Source organism: Myotis myotis, unplaced genomic scaffold (genome assembly GCF_014108235.1).
Source record: "Myotis myotis isolate mMyoMyo1 unplaced genomic scaffold, mMyoMyo1.p scaffold_m19_p_4, whole genome shotgun sequence".
Classification (NCBI taxonomy): Eukaryota; Metazoa; Chordata; class Mammalia; order Chiroptera; family Vespertilionidae; genus Myotis; species Myotis myotis.
The window spans coordinates 126,043,748-126,066,808 of NW_023416346.1; the positions used below are offsets into that span (position 1 = coordinate 126,043,748).

General features: G+C 39.6%; 1 protein-coding gene across 1 annotated transcript in view; it reads right to left on the reverse strand.

Annotated features, from left to right (window-relative positions):
• The window catches only part of GLRA2 (glycine receptor alpha 2), a 181,136-nt gene that overhangs the window by 26,079 nt on the left and 131,996 nt on the right, over positions 1–23,061 (reverse strand). Inside the window, exon 8 of the mRNA XM_036305214.1 lies at positions 16,680–16,829. Within this exon, the coding sequence (XP_036161107.1) occupies positions 16,680–16,829 (150 nt within the window). The remainder of the gene's footprint in view (positions 1–16,679; positions 16,830–23,061) is intronic.

Here is a 23,061-nt window from a genome sequence, read left to right on the forward strand (position 1 = left end):
TAACTCCTGACAGGAGCGATATTTTTATTCATAAGCAAGTTGTAATTATGAAGCTAAGCTTTTAAAAATGTTCTCTCAAAAAGTTCAGTCCTCTGTGTGCACAGCATGTCTCTGTCCCTTGGATGAGGATTTCTCACCTCAGTAACCTTTGCTGAGGGTGTTGTGTCCTGTAAATTGTGGGATGTTTGCCAATATTCCCTAGCCTCCACCTACTCAAGGCCATTAGCTCACACAGTCTCCCATCCAAGTTGTGAGAACCAAGAATGCCTTCAGACATCACCAGAAGCCCTCTAGGGCACAGGAGAAATAGTCCCTGCTTGAGACTCACTGCCTTACATCGAGGGAGGTTTCCATATCACTGACTCCCACTTTTAACTTGACTGTCTCAGTGTGGGAAGCTCTCCAGGTTTATCTGATGCAAAGGATAGATAATCAGCAAAGTAGGATGAGGCCATTCTCTGGTGTGCATTGAATGCCACCTTAAAGAGTGGAATTTTCATTACCTGTTTAATTATTTAAATCTATTTTATTTATTCATTCACAATAACAAAATGAGCTTAAGATAATTTACAGTTAACATTCCAAGACTAAATGAAGTTTACAAAGGCCACTTCCTCCTTGAAAATAGCTCCTCCTCATCAGCTGGAGGTACTTCCCAGTTGATTCCAATGTGCAGACAGGGCTCCAACTATAACTATTATGGTTAATGTTCTCTACCCCATGTTAGAAACATTTTGCACTTAATTTTTTTCTCTTATTGATTTCTAAAGCTTCATGCAACAGGTTTCAAGCAGTTTTCATATCCTCACTCTCTTATCTACAGTAGAACTCTGTACAAATCAAGCATTCTACAAAATATTTGTTGAACAAATGAATTCTAGGGTTGTCCCACAGCTTATAGTTAAAATTAAGAGAATGGGGGCCATTTCTATATAGTTACTTCTAGACAGAGCCAGGAACATTTATTTTCTAAATGGTTACACTTGCTTATGATAATAATACATCAATTAGGAAAGAACTCCAGCTTCACTTAAATCAGAGGTTCTCAACCTGTGGGTCATGACCCCTTTGGCAGTCGAACGACCCTTTCACAGGGGTCGCCTAAGACCATCCTGCATATCAGATATTTACATTACGATTCATAACAGTAGCAACATTACAGTTATGAAGTAGCAACGAAAATAATTTTATGGTTGGGCCACAACATGAGGAACTGTATTTAAAGGGCCAGAAGGTTGAGAACCACTGACTTAAATGTTTTGTTCCCAAATGAGCTTGTTACAAACAAGAATTATATTGATAGAAGTCAAATTAATACTGTGACTAGGCAAACCTATATCTCTTTAATGTAGTATCAGGGAAGCACCAGACTTCTCTTATTCAGTTTGATCTTTTTAGGAGTCCAGTTATATTGAAAGTAGAGGCCCAGTGCATGACATTCTCAGGGGGTGGGGCGGCAGGGGGAGGGGCAAGGGGGACCCCTCAGCCCGGCCTTTGCCCTTTTGCAGTTTCGCTCCCTATGGGGAGCGGGCCTAAGCCATCAGTGGGACACCCTTAGCGCTGCCACGGGCCAGCCATCAGCCTGGCTTATGGCTGAGCAGCACTCCCCCTTTGGGTGCACACTGACCACCAGGGGGCAGCTCCCGCATTGAACATCTTTCCCCTGGTGGTCAGTGTGCATCATAGCAACCGGTTGTTTCACCATTCGGTCTATTTGCATATTACCCTTTTATTATATAGGATAACCACAGTTTGTGTCACCATGAAGAATTCTACAGCAATTAAGAGCTGTACAGTTAAAGGAGAAGGTTTAAGATATCTGCCATCATAGAGCTGAAGGTTGTATTATGAAACCTGTCAAGTTGGTTGGAAAACCAAGTAGCACAGAAATATTTTAGCAATACCAACTGGAAGTTGCAATAAATAAAATGCATTTTTATCGGTAATTTGAAGAAAGTAATATTCTGTCTTCAAGGATGGCATTTGCTGCTTCTTCCATAAATTTAGCCCCCTTTTCCCACACTTTAGACATAAAAGGTACCCTGGGATCTGCTTGGTATTTCGTGAGGAGGCAGAGGATGGGTTTAAATGGCACCATGATTGTCATTAGGCCCCTGGCCCAGGAGGCATTGCACTTCAGTTTGATTTTGTTCTCTCACAGTGGTTCTCAACCTTCCTAATGCTGCGACCCTTTAATACAGTTCCTCATGTTGTGGTGACCTCCAATTTCATTGTTACAAATTGAACATAATTAAAGCATAGTGATCAATCACAAAAACAATATGTAATTATATATGTGTTTTCCGATTGTCTTAGGCGACCCCTGTGCAAGGGTCATGACCCACAGGTTGAGAACCGCTGCAACAACACCAAGACAAGGGTTGGTGTGCAAGTAGTTTATTTGGAGAGCAGTATCAGAAGTGCGGTGAGGGAGAGAGGACATGGGACAGAGAAGGGAGGAAAGGCTATAAAGGGTGCATGGGTGATCAGCGGATTATCACTGTTGGCAAATATGGCTCAAATCTCTGAGACTCAGACTGGACCTACCAAGGTGTGTGAATGCTCGGGGTATTAGGCCACCAAACCCCTAACTCATTGGTTGAGGGTCACCCTTGGGGCATTTACCTCCTGGCACTTCTGGCTTGCCTCAAGTATGCATGGAGCACACTAGAGTGGCCTACAGATACTCAGATGGTCACAGGAAACCATTGCTGTGTGTAATAGAATAATGGCTATCAAAGGTGTTGGTGTCCTAATCCCAGGAACCTGTGAATATGTTATTTACCAGAGCAAAGGGAGTTTGCAGGTGTGATTAACTGAAGGGACTAGAGATGGGGAGAAAGCCCTGGATTATCCAGGTGAGCCCAGATTTCATAATATGGCTCTGTAAGTGGAGACCCTTTCTCAGCTGTACTCAGAGGGAGACTTGACTATGGAAGAAGGGTCAGAGAGAGGCAACATCGCCTGCTTTGAAGAGGGAGAAAGGGATCTGTAAGTCAAGGAATGTGCGTGGCCTCTAGAAGTTGGAAAAGGTAAGAAATCAGATTCTTCACTGGAACCTTGTTACAGAAATGAGATAACGTTGACCATTGTGTATTGGTTGTTTATTTCCTCACTGCTGGCTGAGACCTGCTAGCTCAAAACACCTAACTCAAATTTCACTTGTTGCATAATTTTTTATTTTTTAATCCTCGCCTGAGGATTTCTTTCCCATTAATTTTTAGACAGAGAGGGGAGATGAGGAGAGGGAGAGAGAGAAAAAAACAGAAACATGGATGTGAGAGAGAGACATCGGTTGGTTGCCTCCCACAAGCACCCTGACTGGGGGCCGGGATTGGACCTGCAACCCAGGTACCTGCCCTTGATGGGAATCAAACTGGAGACCCTCTGGTGCACAGGCTAATGCTCTAACCACTGAGCAATGCTTGCAAAGGCCATGTAGGATAATTTTTTAAATGGCCCAAACAAGCAGACTTTTAGCCATTTAGAGCCTGCCTACTTTGTATACTTTATGAAATTAGGCCCAGCATCTGCCTTGCGGTTATAAGACATCAAGCTGCTGTTGCCCTTTGGAGCTCTCTGACACTCCCTGTGTACTGCTGAACCTAGAGAGGTGAGTCTCCTCTTTGATATTCTCTCCCCTTCTGGGTGGTAGCTCTTTGTTGTAAGCCTCTGGACCATCTCATGCTGTGAGGGACTTCCTCTCATGCAACCCTGCCCAAGCCCCTCCCATACAGCTTTTTGTGTGGTGAGTATATCTTTTTCCTGGATCAGCCCCCGAATTCCAAGAAACCCCATAAGCCTCCAGAAGCAATTTAACCTTGCAGACACCTTGATTTTTGCCCAGTGAGTTCTGTATTGAATTTCCAACCTCCAGAATCGTATATAATAATTCTGTCTTCTTTTAAAGCACTAAAGTTGTAGTGATTTTATAGCAATGATAAGAAGCATTTGTTATTGCAAATTAATTTGAACCACAAAAGCATTTTTGTATTTTTGATTGTTTGACAAGCTTTGCTAAGGTCATAGTATGTATCCCAGATTTGGAAAGGTAATTCCAGCAAAATTACCAAAAGATGAACTAGCATGTGTGTGTAGGGACGGCTTTCAGGTAATTATAGATTAACTAGGCAATTAAAAGTGTGTTTAATCAGTGAAAATTTTGCTACATGAGATGTCTGATATTTTGCTGCCTATGGTTTCTTCTAAGATTATTATGGTTTCATGACTTACATTTAAATCTTTTATCCATTTTGAGTGTATTGTGTATGGTGTAAGTTAGTGGTCTAGTTACTTTGTTACATGTATCTGCCCAATTTTCCCAACACCATTTATTGAAGAGACTGTATTTACTCCATTGTATGCCTCTTCCTCCTTTGTCAAATATTAATTGAGTGTAATGGCTTGGGTTGATTTCTGTTTCGGGGGTCTCTGTTCTGTTCTGTTCCATTGATTTATATACCTGTTCTTGTGTCAGTACCAGGCAGTTTTGAGTACAGTGGCTTTGTAGTATAACTTGATATCTGGTATTGTGATCTGTCCAACTTTGTTCTTCTTTCTAAAGATTCCTGCGGCTATTTGGAGTCTTCTTTATAAATTTTTGGAGTGTTTGTTCTAGATCTGTGAAGTATGTCTTTGGTATTTTTTTAAAAATATATTTTATTGATTTTTTACAGAGATGAAGGGAGAGAGATAGTTAGAAACATCGATGATAGAGAAACATCGATCAGCCGCCTCCTGCACATCTCCTACTGGGGATGTGCCCGCAACCAAGGTACATGCCCTTGACTGGAATCGAACCTGGGACCCTTCAGTCCGCAGGCTGATGCTCTATCCACTGAGCCAAACCGGTTTCGGCTGTCTTCGGTATTTTAATAGGTATTGCATTGAATCTATATATTGCTTTGGGTAGTATGGACATTTTAATGATGTTGAATCCATGAACACGGTATATTGTTCCACTTGCTTATATCTTCTTCTATCTCTTTTTGCAATGTTCTACAGTTTTCCGGGTACAGGTCTTCTACCTCCTTGATTAAGTTTATTCCTAAGTATCTTAATTTTTTTTGTTGCAATGGTAAATGGATAGCCATCAATAAATCAACAAACAAGTGCTGGTAGGAATGTGGAGAGAAAGGAACCCTAGTACACTGCTGGTGGGAATGCAGACTGGTACAGCCACTGTGGAAAACAGTGTGGAGTTTCCTCAAAAAAATTAAAAATGAAACTGCCATTTGACCCAATGATCACACTTCTAGGAATATATCCTAAGAAACTAGAACACCAATCAGAGAGAATGTATGCACCCCTATGTAGAAACAATGAGTGCCACAGGGAAATAATAGTAGGTGGGGCATCGACAGTGTTTACCATGGGTCCCTTCAGTGTGTTCCCAAGAGCCAAATATATTGTGTATTACATGTAGTAGCTGTGCAGTAGATTTACACTGAATATATGCATGCATGAATGAATAAATGAATGAATGAAATGAGATAGTCTAAAGTGATGAAATTGAGAATAAAGAAAAGGTGAAAATTAGAGACAGAAAAGTATGATCGAGCACAGCGGTTCTCAACCTGTGGGTTGCGACCCCTTTGGCAGTCGAACGACCCTTTCACAGGGGTTGCCTAAGACCATCCTGCATATCAGATATTTACATTACGATTCATAATAGTAGCAACATTACAGTTATGAAGTAGCAATGAAAATAATGTTATGGTTGGGTCACAACATGAGGAACTGTATTTAAAGGGCCAGAATGTTGAGAACCACTGAAGTAGGAAGGAAGGTTGTAAGAAAATAGAGATAATGGGAAATAGCCTGAGATGGAAGGAGGAAATAGAGAGATACACTAAAAAGATAGGGATTTCATTTGCAAGGCTGTTTCTGCAAATTACTTTGCATATCGCAAGCCCCAAAATAACAGTCTGTCCTAATACCTAGCAAAATGGAACAAGTTTGGAAGAAAAACACCTTAAAAATATTTCAGGCCACAATGTCCCTGACAAGCACCAGCTTTCTATCCTGGTGGTATAGGGCAATTACAAAGTACCATGACATTTATTTATTCTTGCTGGATTTTACAATTAAGTCTGAATTCCTAATCTATATAGATCTGTAAAAGCCTCATCTAAACCCCTCAACTTTTAAGACAAAACACAAACAAACATGCCTTTGACTCCCTGGAGAAGAAGTTACTACCCTTCAACATCCTGCTTCCTAAGGAAACAGTTGTTACCTTAATTAATGATCTATGAAATCCTCTTTAAACACCTTGTGCAAACATGTGGCAGAATATGAAAAAAATGCTAAATGAAAAAAGAGAGCACATGCTGTTTCTCTGTATTCTTCTTGAAAGAGAAAAAATGTTAAGATTATGGAGTTTCCTTTCTAAGGACAAGGAAGAACATCTGTAAGGATTTCCAATCTATAAAAAATGTCTTTAAAGAGTACCTTCTTTTCTCTTTGTTAATCCTTCAATGGCTAGTTTCCCACCGTGGAATCATTGTGGTTAATGTCTTGGACATGACTATGGACACATTTATAGGAAAGGTCTGAAGCAATCATAGCACTGTTTTTACTGAAGGCCACATTTTAGGAGTCCTCTGGACCCTCGCTAATCAAAGTGTGGTTATCTGGACTAACAGCATCATCATCACCTGGCACCTGCTTGTTGGAAAAATCAAGTCTCAGGCTCTGACCTACTGAATCAGACTTCCTTGGGCTGGGGCATATGACTCTGTGTTTTACCTAGGCCTCTAGGTGATTCTTATGTGTACCACTTTGGGAAGTATTGATCTAGAATAGAAAGATCAAGATGTAGTCCATGCAGCAGTGCCAGTCTTTTGACTGTTGTAGTATGCAACTGGACAAGGGCATTTGTTATTGATAGTCTCAGTTCCTGTATTTATTGCTAGTCTAACTAGTGAGGATTCTTATGTGCATTCTCCCAGTATTAGTAACCAACCCAATATAAAATGCCTACTGGGTTCTTTCTGGAATGGATGAAATTGTTGTTCTCTCTTATTTAACACTGTTCTACTGCCTTCCCTTTTTCTTTAACACTAAACATCATTGTGTGTGCCTGTTCAATCTCACATGTCTAGGTGTCAGTACTAAAAATAAGCTTTCATTATGACTCTTCACACCACAATGTATTCCCTAAATAGGTGTGATAAAGAATGTAATTTTTCCTACACACATACAAGCATCTTCCTCTCCCAGAATCTGGATATTAATTCAGAGTCTGAACCTAATATTTCCCAGATTTGGGCTCTGCCTTACTTCATGCATGAAGCTATGTATAATATCAGAGATCATAGGTAGGGCACATGGTGTGTATATCCACATGATTTATGTCTTTACTTAATGAATGAAGCCAATCAGATTTAGTTTTCGTTTGTACTCAGTTGAATGTGAATTTGAATAAATAAATCAAATTTTCAAAGATAGGCTGCTGGATAGAATTTGCCTTTTTCTAATGTAAGAGAAAGACAACTGGCCATCACCCAATGGGCTCTACCTACATATGAATCGTGCAGGAATGGACTCTGACTGAGGTCAGCAGAACTGAACATTCTCCTGGCTTAGTGAGCAGTGTTTGCAAGGGAGATACAATTTGCATACAAGAAACAAAATAAGACAATTGCATATTGAGAAGTATAGCCTAACAATGTTATAAACGAGGGTTTTCTCCATGGTAGCACTATCAACATTTAGGGCTGGATAATTGTTTGTGGTGGGGGCTGTCCTTGGTAGGATGTTTAGCACCATCCCTGGCCTCTACCCATAGATGCCAGTAGCACCCCCACTAGATGTGACAACAAAACATATCTTCCTCCATGTCCCTTGTTGGGCAGAATCACCCAGGTTAAGAACCACTGCTCTAAGTGTTTGGAAAAGAAGAGAAAAAAGTGAAAGACTTTTAGCAAGATTCTCAAAGCTTGACTCTCCTTTGATTATAGTTCTGTGGGTTCCTCATTTGCTTAGATTTGTTTGGTTGATTAGACTTAGTGGTAGTGACATCTGCATTTCAACAGCCTTCTTTCAAAGTCAGTTTACAGTCTAATTGAGTTGGAAGGGTCTTAATGGGTTTTCTACTTTTGGGAAAAGTGTTCTTGTACTTAAGATGTACATCAGCCAAAGTCAGAATCAGTGAGAGGTAAAATGAGATTTCAGCTTGCCCCTAATTCTTCCCACTCCTGTTGTTTAGATGCTGTAGAGTAAAAGCACGAACTCATTATTTCAATCCTATGATTATAAAAATAGCTGCACATGGGTCACATCTTGCTGTGCAATCTAATTTCTCTTTGTGGAAAAAAGAGGAGTAAAAATAGGGGACGATGTATATAGGCAACCTATTGCAGTTATTCTAATGTACTTGATTTTAATTTGTAGAACATGTTCCCCAATAAATTGAACAAAAGCTTTGTGGCCCAGAGTCTGCTACATACTTTTCTGGTGGAAAAAGTACATACTAAAATGAGCAATCACTAAACATGGAACTTTCCATTCCATGTGCCAGGGCCTATTCTATGAGCTTTATCCATGGGACTCATATTCTCACCACAATTCTATGAGGTGAATACTGTTAACTCCATTTTACAGATGAGAAAACTGAGGCACAGAGAGGTGTTTTTTAAGTAACCTGCCGAGGTCACAGAACTGGTAAATGATAGAGCTTCCATTTTAATTTTTGTAGCTTAACCTCTCATTTTAGGAGGCGAAAACCACAGTTCCAAAATTTCAAGTCATTTCACAGAATGAAAACCTCAGACAAGGTTAATCTGTGACCATGATAAAGTGAAACACAACAAGGCCACTTCATAATTTTGTCCAAGCACAGGCAAAAACAAGGTCACTATGCCATCCACAAAATGCTAAACATCTTCCTTTTGGTTAAAATGAGTGCTGCTTATTCACAAATTATAGTTTTCTTCTCAGTCTGTAGAGTCTACCCCCTTGAGATACCCAGTCTTAGAATATTCCCTGCTTTTTGACAGCATCCAATCTAGAGCCAACCCCTGCTTCCTTAGACTTTCCTCTTAAATCACCCAGTTTACAGAGGCACACTCTCCATGGATCCCAATGGTGTGCCTTATTTCACACTACAAAGAGTAGTAAACGCAACTTGTTTAACTATATGCAAGCTTGATTCTTGTGATCTTTGGCTGAAGGATGTTGACACCTATTTGTCAATGTTACAAAGCTAGTACTTTTCTAAATCAGTATCAGAAAAATTTATACAATCTAGAACATGGGCCAAATACAATGAGGGAAGAATTTACAGGAATAAATATAGTCCTTTATTTAGGTTAGATAAAACCCCCCACAAGCATGTTAATACAGCCAATCATATTAATAATAGGACAAAAAGACTTTGGAAATTAACAAGCATTAGCAAGGTCAGAATGAGCAAATAGTGGAATATGAGTACTTAAAAGCAATACTGTAATTTAATGCTCTGTTAAAAATTACACATAAAGGCAGGGGATGTTACTGCTCATCTGTGTTACATGTTGATCATGTAACTATCTTTCAGATTCTGTAAGTCATACTTCAAGATGTTCACTAGCAAACTAGAGAAAGGGTCACCAGTGTGCTGAGGGCTGTAAGCCATATCATAGGAAGGACTAGTTCTATTTATACAGAAGAATTGAGACTACCTGCCAGCTCACCATCCTGAAATGTTTGAGGGATGTCTCCAGGAAGAGAGGAGGAGATTTTTACCCCTAAGGAGGAGGAGTGCCAGTCTAACTGGGGACATTCCAAGACCCTATGCATTTAAATAAGCCACTCCCAGGTGACCATTTTGTCTGAGTCCTTGTCCTCTTATCTTTATCATTGGGGTCTGGTGTCCCCTTGGAACATTGGGAAGAAAATAGTTCAGGGCTTCTGGACCTACCAAGTGGAGGGACAGGGGCTTCTTCTCAGTTGGTCTCCTCTATTACACTGGGGTTTGAGGCTGACACCTTCATAAAAATAAGGTAGTTTGTTGTCCTTTTAGGTTTATTTCCCTCCCACAGGTCAATGGGAAGATGATCTGTTGAAAGCAGGATTGAGGTATTAATAGGTCAAGTGTCCTAAATAATATCTCCCAATACCATTTCCATTTTATATTCATGTACAACAAATAGATAGAAGTAACAGAAGTTATAAATAGGAACGAATTAGGTACTGTGGGTGCTTGAAAGAGTGGGATTATTTCAGCCTATGTAGGATCAAGAAATTATCTTTTGAAGAATCAACAATTTAGCTAAGATTTAAAGGATAGAATAGGATGGGAAAGGGAAAGAAAATAATGCAAAAAAAAATGAGTACTGAATTCCTGCTTTCCCAAGTTATCATCACCCGAGACATTTTGATCAGAGTCTCCCTTCCTTAACCTATTGTCTAATCAGGTTAAGAGGGCTCATATTTTCTTCCCATCAAGGCAGTCCAGGAATTAGGAAGCCAAAGATGGGAGATCAAAGTTTAAACAGTGTGTTAACATCAATCTTTTTAAATGGTGGCTTATCACTAGGTGGCCTAAAAGTCATAACCACGTTCTCAAGAAGCCACAATGTCTGTTTAGTCACTGAAAATAAAGAAAGGCTACGTGAGCCGCTGGAACTGCCTGAAATCAGGCACACTGCCAGAAGCCAGATAGGGTGTGGCCAGATATAAAAGGAAAAGGAGAAAGGCATGTGAGGCTTTAAAGTTCTTGTGGGGAAGTTGTAATAACATCACACGGGATGAGAACTTCTCATTGGAGCTGAGGAGAAAACATAAAAATAGGATTTTACCACATAGACCTGGGGCATCAGCTTCTAGTAAGCTGAGGTTGGCCAAACCATAGGGATTTGCAAGTTTTATCAGTGACATCTGGACTTGATTGATTCTGAGAAACACTACTTTGATAAAATTGACAGTGACTGCGTTGTGAGATGTGGAAAAGATAATCAAAGTAAATGCACTGAGTCTCAAGTTGCCTGGCCCCTCCTTGAAAGTGACCCTATTTCATAACTTGATTGTTCAGTAAACACCCGGCACTCTTCTCATGCATGTAAGTGTAATGGTGTTTTCTCAATAAATATCTTCCTTAAATAAATCTGAATGCCAATGTCATTTGTGGAAATAATCTGCTCTTGGTTTTACTAATACCTGCTAAAGAATCAACCTGTGTTGTATTGTGGAAGTCAGTCTCCCAGTAGAAAGTTAGAGTTGACTTTTTTCATTGGGAATATTAAACATTTTTAAATGTTGTTGTTGTTGGTGGTGGTGGTGTTTGATTTTGTGTGTTGTTGTTTTTTTAACTTAGGCTATGACTTGTTAGGGTCTGTGAAAATTCAGTGGATCATGACCAGCTGGGCTGGAACTAGGACAAGGTGCAAAATTTAATAGATGTCAAAACCCCAGTACTCCAGATAAATATTTAATGCAGTATTTAAAAAATCATCATTAATGCAAAAATTCATGGTGAGGAAATATCGATTTTAAATAAAAACAGGATCTGACCCTGCACTTGTGTCTTACCTCACTTGCCTTACCCTAGGCTCATCCCTGATGGCCATTTAAAAAAACAACACAGAATATAGAATATTAGAGTGCATTAGAGGTGTTTCGTGTGTGTGTGTGTGTGTGTGTGTGTGTGTGAGAGAGAGAGAGAGAGAGAGAGAGAGAGAGAGAGAGAGAGAGAGAAAGAGAGAGAATGGATCATAATAATGTAAGATGTAAAATGTGAGCTCAGAGCAGCAGCAGTTATGGTAAGGGACATGCTGGAGCCAGACTGCCTGCATGTGTGGCTTTGGGCATTTTACTTAACCTGCCTTTGCTTTAGTTTCCTCATCTGTAAAATGGAGATAAGAACACTGCCTTCATTTTTGGCAGGATGGCCACTTACTTTATCCAAACAAGGACAATTTTGATAGTGGAAAGTGTCACTAACAGGCAGTACAGCTTTATAATGTTAATTATTGCAAAACTAAAAAGCATTATCAAACAGTAAAAGAGTTACAGATTTATATCATGCAAAAATGACAAAACCATTCAATCATAAACATTCAGATGTTCAACAGCAAGGCTGTTTAGCCTCTATTTTGTTTCATGTTCATGGAATTTTCCATGTTTTTCACTGACCCCACCAAGTGGTAGGCAAGTGGTTTAATGGATTTTGTATGCTCTATCATGGACCAAAGCTGGTACCAGCAGGACAGGGGAGTCCCACCGTTGACAGAAACCAAGAAAAAGAATTATTTATCCCCAGCCTCTTGTGTCTGAGTGTACTGCATTTTATCAGCAAGCCCTTTTGATCTATACTGGAAAGAGTATCAGTTATGACATTGCTCTGGAAAGAGCCAAAGAGGCCAAGGACAATTATAGTTATTTTCTACATTTCACCACACATTAAAGTGAGAACTTGTGCACTGCATATGTATACTCCCACCCCAGAAGATCACAGCATGACAGAAACCAGATGTACAAAGTGGAGGTCGAAAAACCCATCTCAGTTTATTTTAATGCAAGTGTTAATAAGTGATTGGTTTAAAATGAATAATCCAGGACAAATGCTAAATCACACAAGGCATCAGGAAAATAGGCAAAACCAGGATGTGCCATGGTAAATTAGGCTGTATGATCACGCTACTCACACAGTTGTTGGGGATTAAGTCAGGTACTGTGATGGGAAGTGCCTGGAAAAGTGCCTGGCATATGGCAAGCATTCAAGCAGTGTTATCTCTTGTTACCATTTTTTTCTTACCATGGTTCAGACTAAGAAAACTTTAAAAGCGCTACCTTAGAGAAAAAGATGCCATTTCCTAAGGGACAAATAATTGGAAATGTCTCCTGCTCTTTTTTTTTTTTTTCCAAAATTTAATCGTTAATGACAATAACTGCCTTGACTGCAAAGGTCAAGCATGATTTGTTTTGCTTTCCATCATTCCCTCAAGCCTTAACTTTGTTAATTAAACTTCATATTTTGAATATCCCTTTTGAGATGCACAGTCAAATTGAGGAACATCTCCATATAAACCATATAAGCTTGGATTTCTCAAATATTTTTTAAAGAAAACAAGGCAGTGATTATAACCATGTGAGTGTATGGCTAAGGGTGAATACAGGAAAAATAGACAGCAAGGCAGTCCAGGAATTGGGAAGCCAATGCTGGGGCCAGTTATTTATATGGATATTAAAGACCCTCCAGGGAAGGTGAAGTTAATAAGAGTGTTGGGTTGATAGTGAAAATGGTGCTGAAGTCAGTAATAAGGAATGTGGCTGGAGGCTGATAGATAACAGCAGTGATAGGGGAAATCCGCAATGAAGTTGAAAGACCTGAACTTCAGAGGCTCCAATGGAGCTGGGTTTGAGGAAGGAGGAAAGGGAGATGATTGTTCAGGCATCACAATGAGGAGCAAGGAGGATACTTGAGATGGCTGATAGTGGTGGACATTAAAGAGAGACTCCTTAGAGATGCTACATATACTTAATAACTTGCCAACTCTACTGGCATGTTTCACATGCATCTAAATTTAACAGCATCAAAATATGACTTTTGAGTTCTACCCCAAATCTGCTTCTGTCACAGTAGTCCCCATCCTAAATAGTAACACTGCCCCCACAGTTGCTTAATCCAAAAATCTGAGCCATATTGTTCTTTTCCCCACCTTCCCACATCAAATGCATCATCATGACCTATTGGTTTTGCCTCCAAAGGATAAACCACTACAATGTAATTTTCATCAAGGAATTGCACTTTGTCCTGTCCAACAATGTATTCTAAGGCTGCAGACATTGCCTGGCACAGAGTAGGAAGCAAATATTTGTAGAATGAATGCATGTATCTTGAATCTGACCTCTTGGCTCTATGTTCATGACCAACACCATAGTCAAAGCCACCAACATCTTTCATCTATATTTCTACAATGGCCTCCTAACTGATTTGCTGCTGCTACTCTTGCCCCCACAGACTGTCTATACAATAGCCTGACACTTGGTATGTTGAAACTAACCAATGGATTTTTATCAGTTAGAATAAAAATCATTCCTTTACACTGGTCTGCAAAGTCCTATATGAACCTGAAATTAGCTATGTCTCCGACCTCATCTTCTGCTTTGCCTTTCTCATTTGCTACTCCCTGCTCTAATACTGTTCAACTTTCCCGAAACTAACTTTATCATAATAAGACTCACCAGGACTCTTGTGAAAAATACCACAGTAATTTAGTGACCTTCCTGTAGACTCTGATTCATAAGGTTGAGCGTGGAACACAAGAAACTGTACTTTTAACAAGCACTCCAGGTGATTCTTATAATAAGATTAGGTACAGATACAGCCTAAGATTCCTCCCCATAGCATTTCAATTATTCAGATATGAGAAGCAAAATGAAACTAATTTTCTATCCCTGGTCTAGGAGAACATGCAGTCAATGGCCACCTACTATGCTATGCCAGGGAATTCTGAGAATACTGCTTATGTGCTGAAATATCCTCACATTCTAATAAAATTTCCTGGGCAGCACAAGTGACATCAAACTTGTGTCACTTTGTGCTAGACTCCTGTGGATGAGGTTGAAGAAATGGTTATCACAGGGAGGCAGGGAGGAGAAAATTGAGAAAGGCTTGATATTCAACAATGTACAGAAATTGTGTGTGTGTGTGTGTGTGTTTCCTTAGGCTGTGGCAGAATAGAATATTCCTAAGAGGTAGGGAAGAGAAAGAGACATGGCAGCCAGCAGGATATGAGTCCAGAGTATGTGCAGGACACATTTTGTAGATGCAGGTGGGACTCAGTGAGCTCATACACATATAAGCTCCACAGCCTAAGCAACATGTAAACCATAACAGATGCTTAATTTTACATCTAGACCTGGAAGCCTTAAGCTTGACAATGAAACATTTTGGTTTTGCTCTGATGGGGTAGCATATAATTATGGCTTTACCAGCAGGGTTAATTTATTGATTGGGGGTGGGAGGGGGCAGATTTTGAAAACTATCTCTTACCTCCTGTATATAAAATTTTAATTTTAGTTTGCTAGTGATATTACCACAGGCACTAGCATTCTCCATACCAAAGGGCATGTTTCTGTCCCAGAATCTGAAACTGAAAACAAGTGCGAGCCTTCTGTTGTCCTATATAAAATTGGCTTATAAACCAGAGCGGTGCTCCTCAAAGGTGTTCACACACTGCAGTTACTGGGGCGGGGAGGGTGCTTCAGAAATACTGAATGCTGTGCTCCATCCCAAAACTGGAATTTACTTGGTATGGGGCGTGGACAAGGTTTGGGACTTTTGAAACATCCCTGGGGTTATCTAACGTGCAGGCAAGTTGTTTGAGAACCACTGAATTGGATATTTTGAGCCATGTATTTCAAAGCTCAGTCCCCTGGATAAAGTTCAGGTTTCTGCATTAAAGTTTAAGTTGAGATTATGAAATCCATGTGACTGGATTTATCAAGTTGCAATCAACATGGGTAGGAACCTTATTTATGTAAAGTCAGAGTTATTGATGAAAAAGTTAAAGAAGTTATAGCACAAAGTTCCACATACACATACATACAATTATCAATGTTCAAAACAGGATTTTAAAGTAATTTTGTCAAATTAAGTATATATCCCCAGTCAGAGTTGTCAGCTAAAACACGGGGCTCCTAGTTAAAGTTGAATTTCAGATAAACAATGAATAATTTGTTAATACAGTCAAACCTCAGTTCTTGAACGTCTCCCATCTCGAACAATTTGATTTTCGACCAAGTTGTTCACAGAAAAAATGTCTAGGTTGTGGAACAAAACTTCAGTTTTTGAGCTGATAACCCTCTCATGGTGATACCTCAGCATGACAAAAAGCATCTCTCAGACAACAAAGGCGAGAATGCTTTTGTTGTTGGTGAAATAGAATATTAGCATGATTTTAAAACATAGAGAGGCGTTCAAGAGTGCTAATATTGCTAAGGGTGTGAAAGAAGCAGTGATCACAGGCAGTTGAAGAAGTAAAAAAACTGTTGTTGATTTGGATAAATGTAAAGCAATTAGGCCTGTGACAGCATTTCAGAGACAATGATATGTGAACAAGCAAAGATGCTGTAACCTGACCTAAAAGACATCCCTGGCACAAGTGCTGAAAGTGATTTGTTAAGGCTAGTAAGGGGTGGTTCAATAAATTAAAAACATACACGTGTTTATTTATAGATTAAACAGTATACCAGACATGTACTATATATAAGAAAGATTAAAACAGGGAATCATTTGGGGGTCTGGAATGGATTAATTCAATTTACATTATTTCTAATGGGAAAAAATGATTTGGTTTTCAAACAAATCACTTCTCGAACAGCATTCTGGAACAAATTAAGTTTGAGAACCAAGATTTCACCGTATAAGTATGTCCCATGTAATATTTGGGATATACAATATATATATATATATATATATATATATATATATATATATATATATATTAGTGTTTATTGTTTATCTGAAAATCAAGTTTAGCTGTGTGCCTGTATTTTTATTTGCTAAGTGTGACAACCTTGCCCCAGTTGTAAATGACTAACCTGAGCAGTAATTCAGTATAGTAGGGCAGAGCAGAACAAAAATTAACCTTAGTTTCTTGCTTATTATATGTTCTTGTGTTTTCTGAATTATATTGTCTGGTTCACCACCTCAAGCACTACCTGACTAGCTGCCTGAGGCTCAACTGTACCTTATTCTGCCTCTTCTGTCGTCTTCGGAGCCGCAGGAACTCCTTGTGTTGCCTGGAGACAAAGTTCACTGCTGCGTATTCCAGTAAGGCAGCAAACACGAACAGAAGGCACACTGCCATCCAGATGTCAATCGCTTTGACATAGGAGACCTGAGAGAGACAGATAGAGAGAGTCCATGACAGCTTGTGCGGAACCCTGTTCCTAATGTTGTGAGCAGAACAGCCTCATTTGTGGATGCTGGGCAGAGCAGTGGAAGTTACACACCCCACCCACAATGTCCTGAGCCCTTCTTCCATCTTTCTCAGTGTAGCCCATCTGTTCAAGTAGCCTTATCCTTGAGAACAGCTCCAAAGAATTTTCATAATGAAGAAAAGAGACATAAAACCAAAACTTTGAGGAAAATAGAGTGGACACTATTCTCGAAACTGCTCATTCTCTTCTATTTTTTTTCTTAACATTTAAAAACAAATACAGTGGGGCCTTGACTTACAAGTGTCCCGACTAACGAGTTTTTCGAGATATGAGCCGTCTCTCAGCCAATTTTTTGCTTTGAGTTGCGAGCTAAAATTTGGGTTATGAGCCAGCTTCAGATACCCCACCGCTAGTTGGCGCAGCGAACGTCACAACATCAGCCCAGCATCACATGTCTCACTCGTTCACTTTTTGATTTGACATATGAGTAATTTGAGTTACGAGCTGTGTCACGGAACGAATTAAACTCGTAAGTCAAGGCCCCACTGTATCATTAAGACATTCCATAACTTGGATGAGAAATAAACTATGATCTTGGGCCCTTTAAAAACCAATTTTAAAATTTTATCCATCTGTTGACCCTAACTGGCATGAAAACAAATTTCTTAGTTTCAGACTATCACAATTTAAGGATATTGAACCAAAATAAAACATCAGGGCTCTAGCCTTGGGGAAAGTATCTGGTTAAAAAGAACACTTTTATAACCCTTCAGTGGTTGTTTGAGTATTTAGTACATTTTACAATTTAATAAAGGAGATTCTCAAGAAAAGTACTTTTTACTTGCAATGGAAAGTGCCCCTCATATCACTTAAGTTTCAATTATTTGTTAAATGTAAGGGTGAAAATAACTAGATAAAAGTTGTAGTATATTGGACACTAGACTTGAAAAGATGCTTATAAAACTGCCAGCTGAATGTGTACTATCTAGTCCTGTTTTTTTGTTTGTTATTTTTTTTACTTTATTTTAAAAAATTCTTTATTGTTTAAAGTATTACATATAGTATTACATATGTCTCCTTTTTTCCCCATTGGCCACCCCAACCCTCCAGCATATGCCCCAACCCCCCTTAGTGTCTGTGTCCATTCGTTATGCTTATATGCATGCACACAAGTCCTTTGGTTGATCTCCTAGCCCCCATCCCCACCCTCCCCTGCCTTCCCTCTGAAGATTGACGGACTGTTTGGTGCTTCTATGTCTCTGGATCTATTTTTGTTCATCAATTTATGTTGCTCATTATATTCCACTAATGAATGAGATCATGTGATATATTTCTTTCTCTGACTGGTTTAGTTCACTTAGCATAATGCTCTCCAGTTCCATCCATAATATTGCAAATGGTAAGAATTCTTTTCTACAGCAGCATAGTATTCCGTTGTGTAGATGTACCAGAGTTTTTTAATACACTCATCTGCTAATGGGCACTTAGGTGGTTTCCAAATCTTGGCTATTGTAAATTGTGTTGCTATGAACATATAAATAGATTTTCTTGTTATTGTTGGTTTTTTTATAACTAACACTGAGTTCTTACTACATATATATATATATATATATATATATATATATATATATATATATATATATATGGCTAATATGCAAAGTGTCCCCTTGGGAGTTCAACTGGGAGACCAGGAGTTTGACTGGGAGACTGGGAGTTCGATGGCTCGCCATGACGTGTGTAGACCACCAGGGGGCAGCGCAGAACAAAGGAAGGCCCTGGCTGGCCCTGATTGCCGGCCAGGCCTAGGGACCCTACCCGCGCACTAATTTTGTGCACCATGCATTTAGTTTTAAATATTTTACATGTATTAATTTTCTAACCATCACAACAACTATATTTCCCCCATTTCTGATAAGGAAACTGGGGTACAGAGGGATTAAATTATTACCTGAGGTCACAAAGTTAATAAGTGGCAGAGCCAAGATTGTAATTGGATCCCAGTCTGACCAGTGAATTTTCTTTCTGGTCACACACAAACACATTAGCGGGATTATACAGTTTGTTTCTTGCATTTCCCCTTGACCTTTATAGTGAGCATTTCCTATGCCATTTAACTTTCTTCTAAATCATAATTTCCAATGCTTGCATAATGGTCCATATCATGATTAATCATTCTGTATTATAAGACATTTAGGTGATTTTTAGTTTTATTTTTTGGTACTATAAATTTGGGGGCTGTGAAAATATTTCCTCTCAAGTATTTGACTGTATATTTATGTTAGATCAATATTTAGACTGGAATTATAGGAATAAATGCTATGAAAATAGGCTCTTGACTTAGAAAGTTAGTACCAGCACAGAGGATGTAAAAGCAGAGACTCCACAGTGAGATGCCCCGATAAGAAACACTGCTCTGTTCCTGACGGTCTCTATAACCAAGTGGTTCAACTTATCTCTGGCCTCCTTCTTCATCTGTACCTTGAATGATAATACCTGTCTTATAGAATTATATGCATACAATCACTTAATAATATGCAAAGTGCTTAGAATAGTGTGTGGCACAGAATAAGTGCTATATAAATATTTACAATTTGGCTACATAAGGGTGTGATTTTGTTAATGGAGAAATTTTGGAAGAGAGAAAAATCAACAAGGAAAAGAGAAATATATTCCAATTAATTTTTTTCTTTATTGATTAAGGTATTACATATGTGTCCTTATCCCCCATTGCCCCCCCACCCCCCACTCATGCCTTCACCCCCCTGGTGTCAGTGTCCATTCCAGTGGTCGGCAAACTGCGGCTCTCAAACCACGGCTCGCGAGCCACATGCGGCTCTTTGGCCCCTTGAGTGTGGCTCTTCCACAAAATACCGACTTCTGCGCATGGGCCACGAAGTTTCAATCGCACTGTACGTGCGCGCCTGCAGATGGTATTTTGTGGAAGAGCCACACTCAAGGGGCCAAAGAGCCGCATGTGGCTTGCGAGCCGCGGTTTGCTGACCACGGGAGGCTTATCGCATGCATACAAGTCCTTTGGTTGATCTCTCCCTCTTACCCCCACCCTCCCCTATCTTCCCTCTGAGGTTTGACTGTCTGATCGATCCTTCTCTGTCTCTGGATCTGTGTTTGTTCATCAGTTTATGTTCATTATATTCCACAAATGAGTGAGATCATGTGATATTTATCTTTCTCTGACTGGCTTATTTCACTTAGCATAATACTCTCCAGTTCTTTTAAGGCCACATTCCTTACACTATTTGTCTCAGTCAATCTGAACTACTTGTCAGTCTCACATAAGTTGTGACAAAGTGGTCCAGCATTTTATCATCTTCAGCACAGTAAATGCTCACTCTTCTTACCTGGGATGCTGTTCTCATTCTTTGTGATTAATAGACTTCTCAGAATCTTTCAGGACTTGGCTCAGATATCAGCTCCCCTGACAAGCTTCCCTAACCATTTTGCTTTCTCTAGTCTGGGTTAGGGGACACTTTTCTTTCCTTCCTTATCAGTTTCTATTGAGCCTGTCTGATGTTCCTTCTTAGTCTAACAGATTCCCTGACCCCACCACTAGACCTATAAGCTTTTACTTTTTGACAGGCCCTGTGAAGTATTACTCTTTGTATCACAGGGCATGACAAATAGTGAGTAAGCATTAGCTATGTGGGATAGATGGCTAAATAAATGATTGGATGACAGAAGGAAGGAATGAAGGAAATATTTGGCCATCTTTCCATTTGTGCTTTAATTTCAAGAATTCTGCACCAAATAATAATATCCACAATTTCATGTATTTGATATTTTAAAAAGTAGACTATTAGCACATTTCAATTCTCTCAGTATACCTAGCATTCCTGGAGTGTTTCTTTCCTTAATAAGCAATAATTTGTCTTGTATTTGTTCTTCAGGAGCCATCCTATTCTCTTGCAATAATAGAACATTACCAATCACAGCATTCTCAGTTATATATTATTCAGATGGCCCATAAATGTTTTAAGACCCAATAATGAGAGGACTTTGTCAATGCTTGAAATATGTCCATACCAAGAGCTAAGTCCAATAGAGCTGACCATCATTCCTCCCCATCCTGGTGTTTACAACATTCAGTAATTTGTAAATCATACTCCCATCTCTTTCTGGCCATTAGCAGGCCAAACACGCATTTGGCTTCTTTTATAGCCACTCATAAATGAATCCTTTCAGTCTCTTAATCATTTTGGTTGGTCTCTGAGTTTCCTCCAAATCACGAACATCTTTCTAGCATTGAAGTGCTGGTATTAAATGCATTATTCACATGGATTTAGAGGGTGTTTTGAGACATCTATTACATATGGTGTGATGCCACTTGGTGCTAGTCTCTCAGGATTGAAATACCTTTTTGTTGCCTTTACACAGCTCTGATGTCAGCTTCTCTCTCTTTGGCTGCTAATCCTTAGATGTTTTCAGCTCACATCTTCCCCTGTCACATTCTTTTTTATGATTCTTTGGCTTATGTGATCCCTTCCTGAACTACTTTACTACAATCTTACAAAATAGTTTTCAAAGGTAATTAAGCTCTCAAAATGCTAAGATGATTCACTGAGTTCCAGGCATATTTAATTTAGAAAAACATTGCAAGCCTACTATGTGGAAGGCAATGTACTAAGTGCTGTTGGGAGATGGGGCAGAATAGATCAGGATAATTAAGATGAACATTGATTCTTCCTGTGACTTCTCAGACTACGCTCCAGGAAACCCTATTCACACTGTGCTCCAGAAAGTGTCATTCACATAGGTCAGGGAGCACAGTTTGGCCTATTGATCAAATCTGGCCCACCACATGTTTTATAAATAAACTTTTTTTGGAACACAGCCATACTTATTCATTTACATATTGGCTATGGCTGCTTTGAACTAAAATGGCACTATTGAGTATTGTGACAGAGAACATATGGCCTACAAAGCCTAAAATACTTACTATGTGGTCTTGTACAGAAAATGTTTGCCAGCCCTTGACCTAGACCAGGGGTGGGCAAACTTTTTGACTCGAGGGCCACAATGGCTTCTTAAACTGGACCGGAGGGCCGGAACAAAAGCATGGATGGAGTGTTTGTGTGAACTAATATAAATTCAAAGTAAACATCATTACATAAAAGGGTACGGTCTTTTTTTTTTTTTTTTTTTTTTTAGTTTTATTAATTTCAAACGGGCCGGATCCGGCCCGCGGGCCGTAGTTTGCCCACGGCTGACCTAGACAGTAGTGTTGTTTGGTTTGTCCTGGGATTATACATCCCAGTGGCCCTGCTTGATACTTGAGAAAACCATGGTCTATTTAAGGAGAATGTCAAGTGAACATATGACTGATAGATGTAAAATGCATGGTCCCATGTGCCAAAGTATAAGAAAGATCACAAAGCTGATGGAATATGGGGAAGTTGATGTTGATAGGGAAGATCAGAAAAGGCTTCATTCCTGGATGGTGTGGCATTTGACTTAGGGTTTGAGGAAAGCCAGGCTTTTGATGGGTAGAAGAAGATGTAAAGCAAAGCCATGAAGATGGGAGAGAGAAGGTAGGTTCAGGATGAACAGCCCAATAATCAGGATATGCTGGGTACCTGGGAAGTGCATGGTGAGGTGTGGGCAGATAGGCTGGGCAAGCACAGTGAAGGGCAGGCAGAGGGGTTTCAGTTTCAGACTGCTTTTAAAGATAAGCTAATGATGGTTTGAGGTGGGGTATTGATGTATAAGTCCTTTTGTAAGATTTGTGAACTTTGTTTCCAAAAGCAAGATATTGGCAAAAGCAGACATTTTCTTATCTTACAGAAAGTTACCTCCCCTGATCTTGCCACTTTCCACCCTATACAGGTCTGGTTTTCTTCCAAGCTTTCTAACAACATCCCTGAGTCCTTTGCTGGATCTTCTTCTATTTGTTATTGTATTCTTTGAACACTTTCCTCTTCAATTTTCACTCTTTTTATATTTTTATTGATTTCAGAACAGAAGGGAGGGAGAAAGAGAGATATAAACATCAATGATGAGAGAGAACCACCGATTGGCTGCCTCCTGTACGCCCCCCACTGGGGACTGAGCCCACAACCCACGCATGTGCCTTTGAACAGAATCGAACCTGGGATCCTTCAGTCTACAGGCTGACGCTCTATCCACTGAGCAAACCAGCTAGGGCTCAATTTTCACTCTTAATCTTCATGTCCT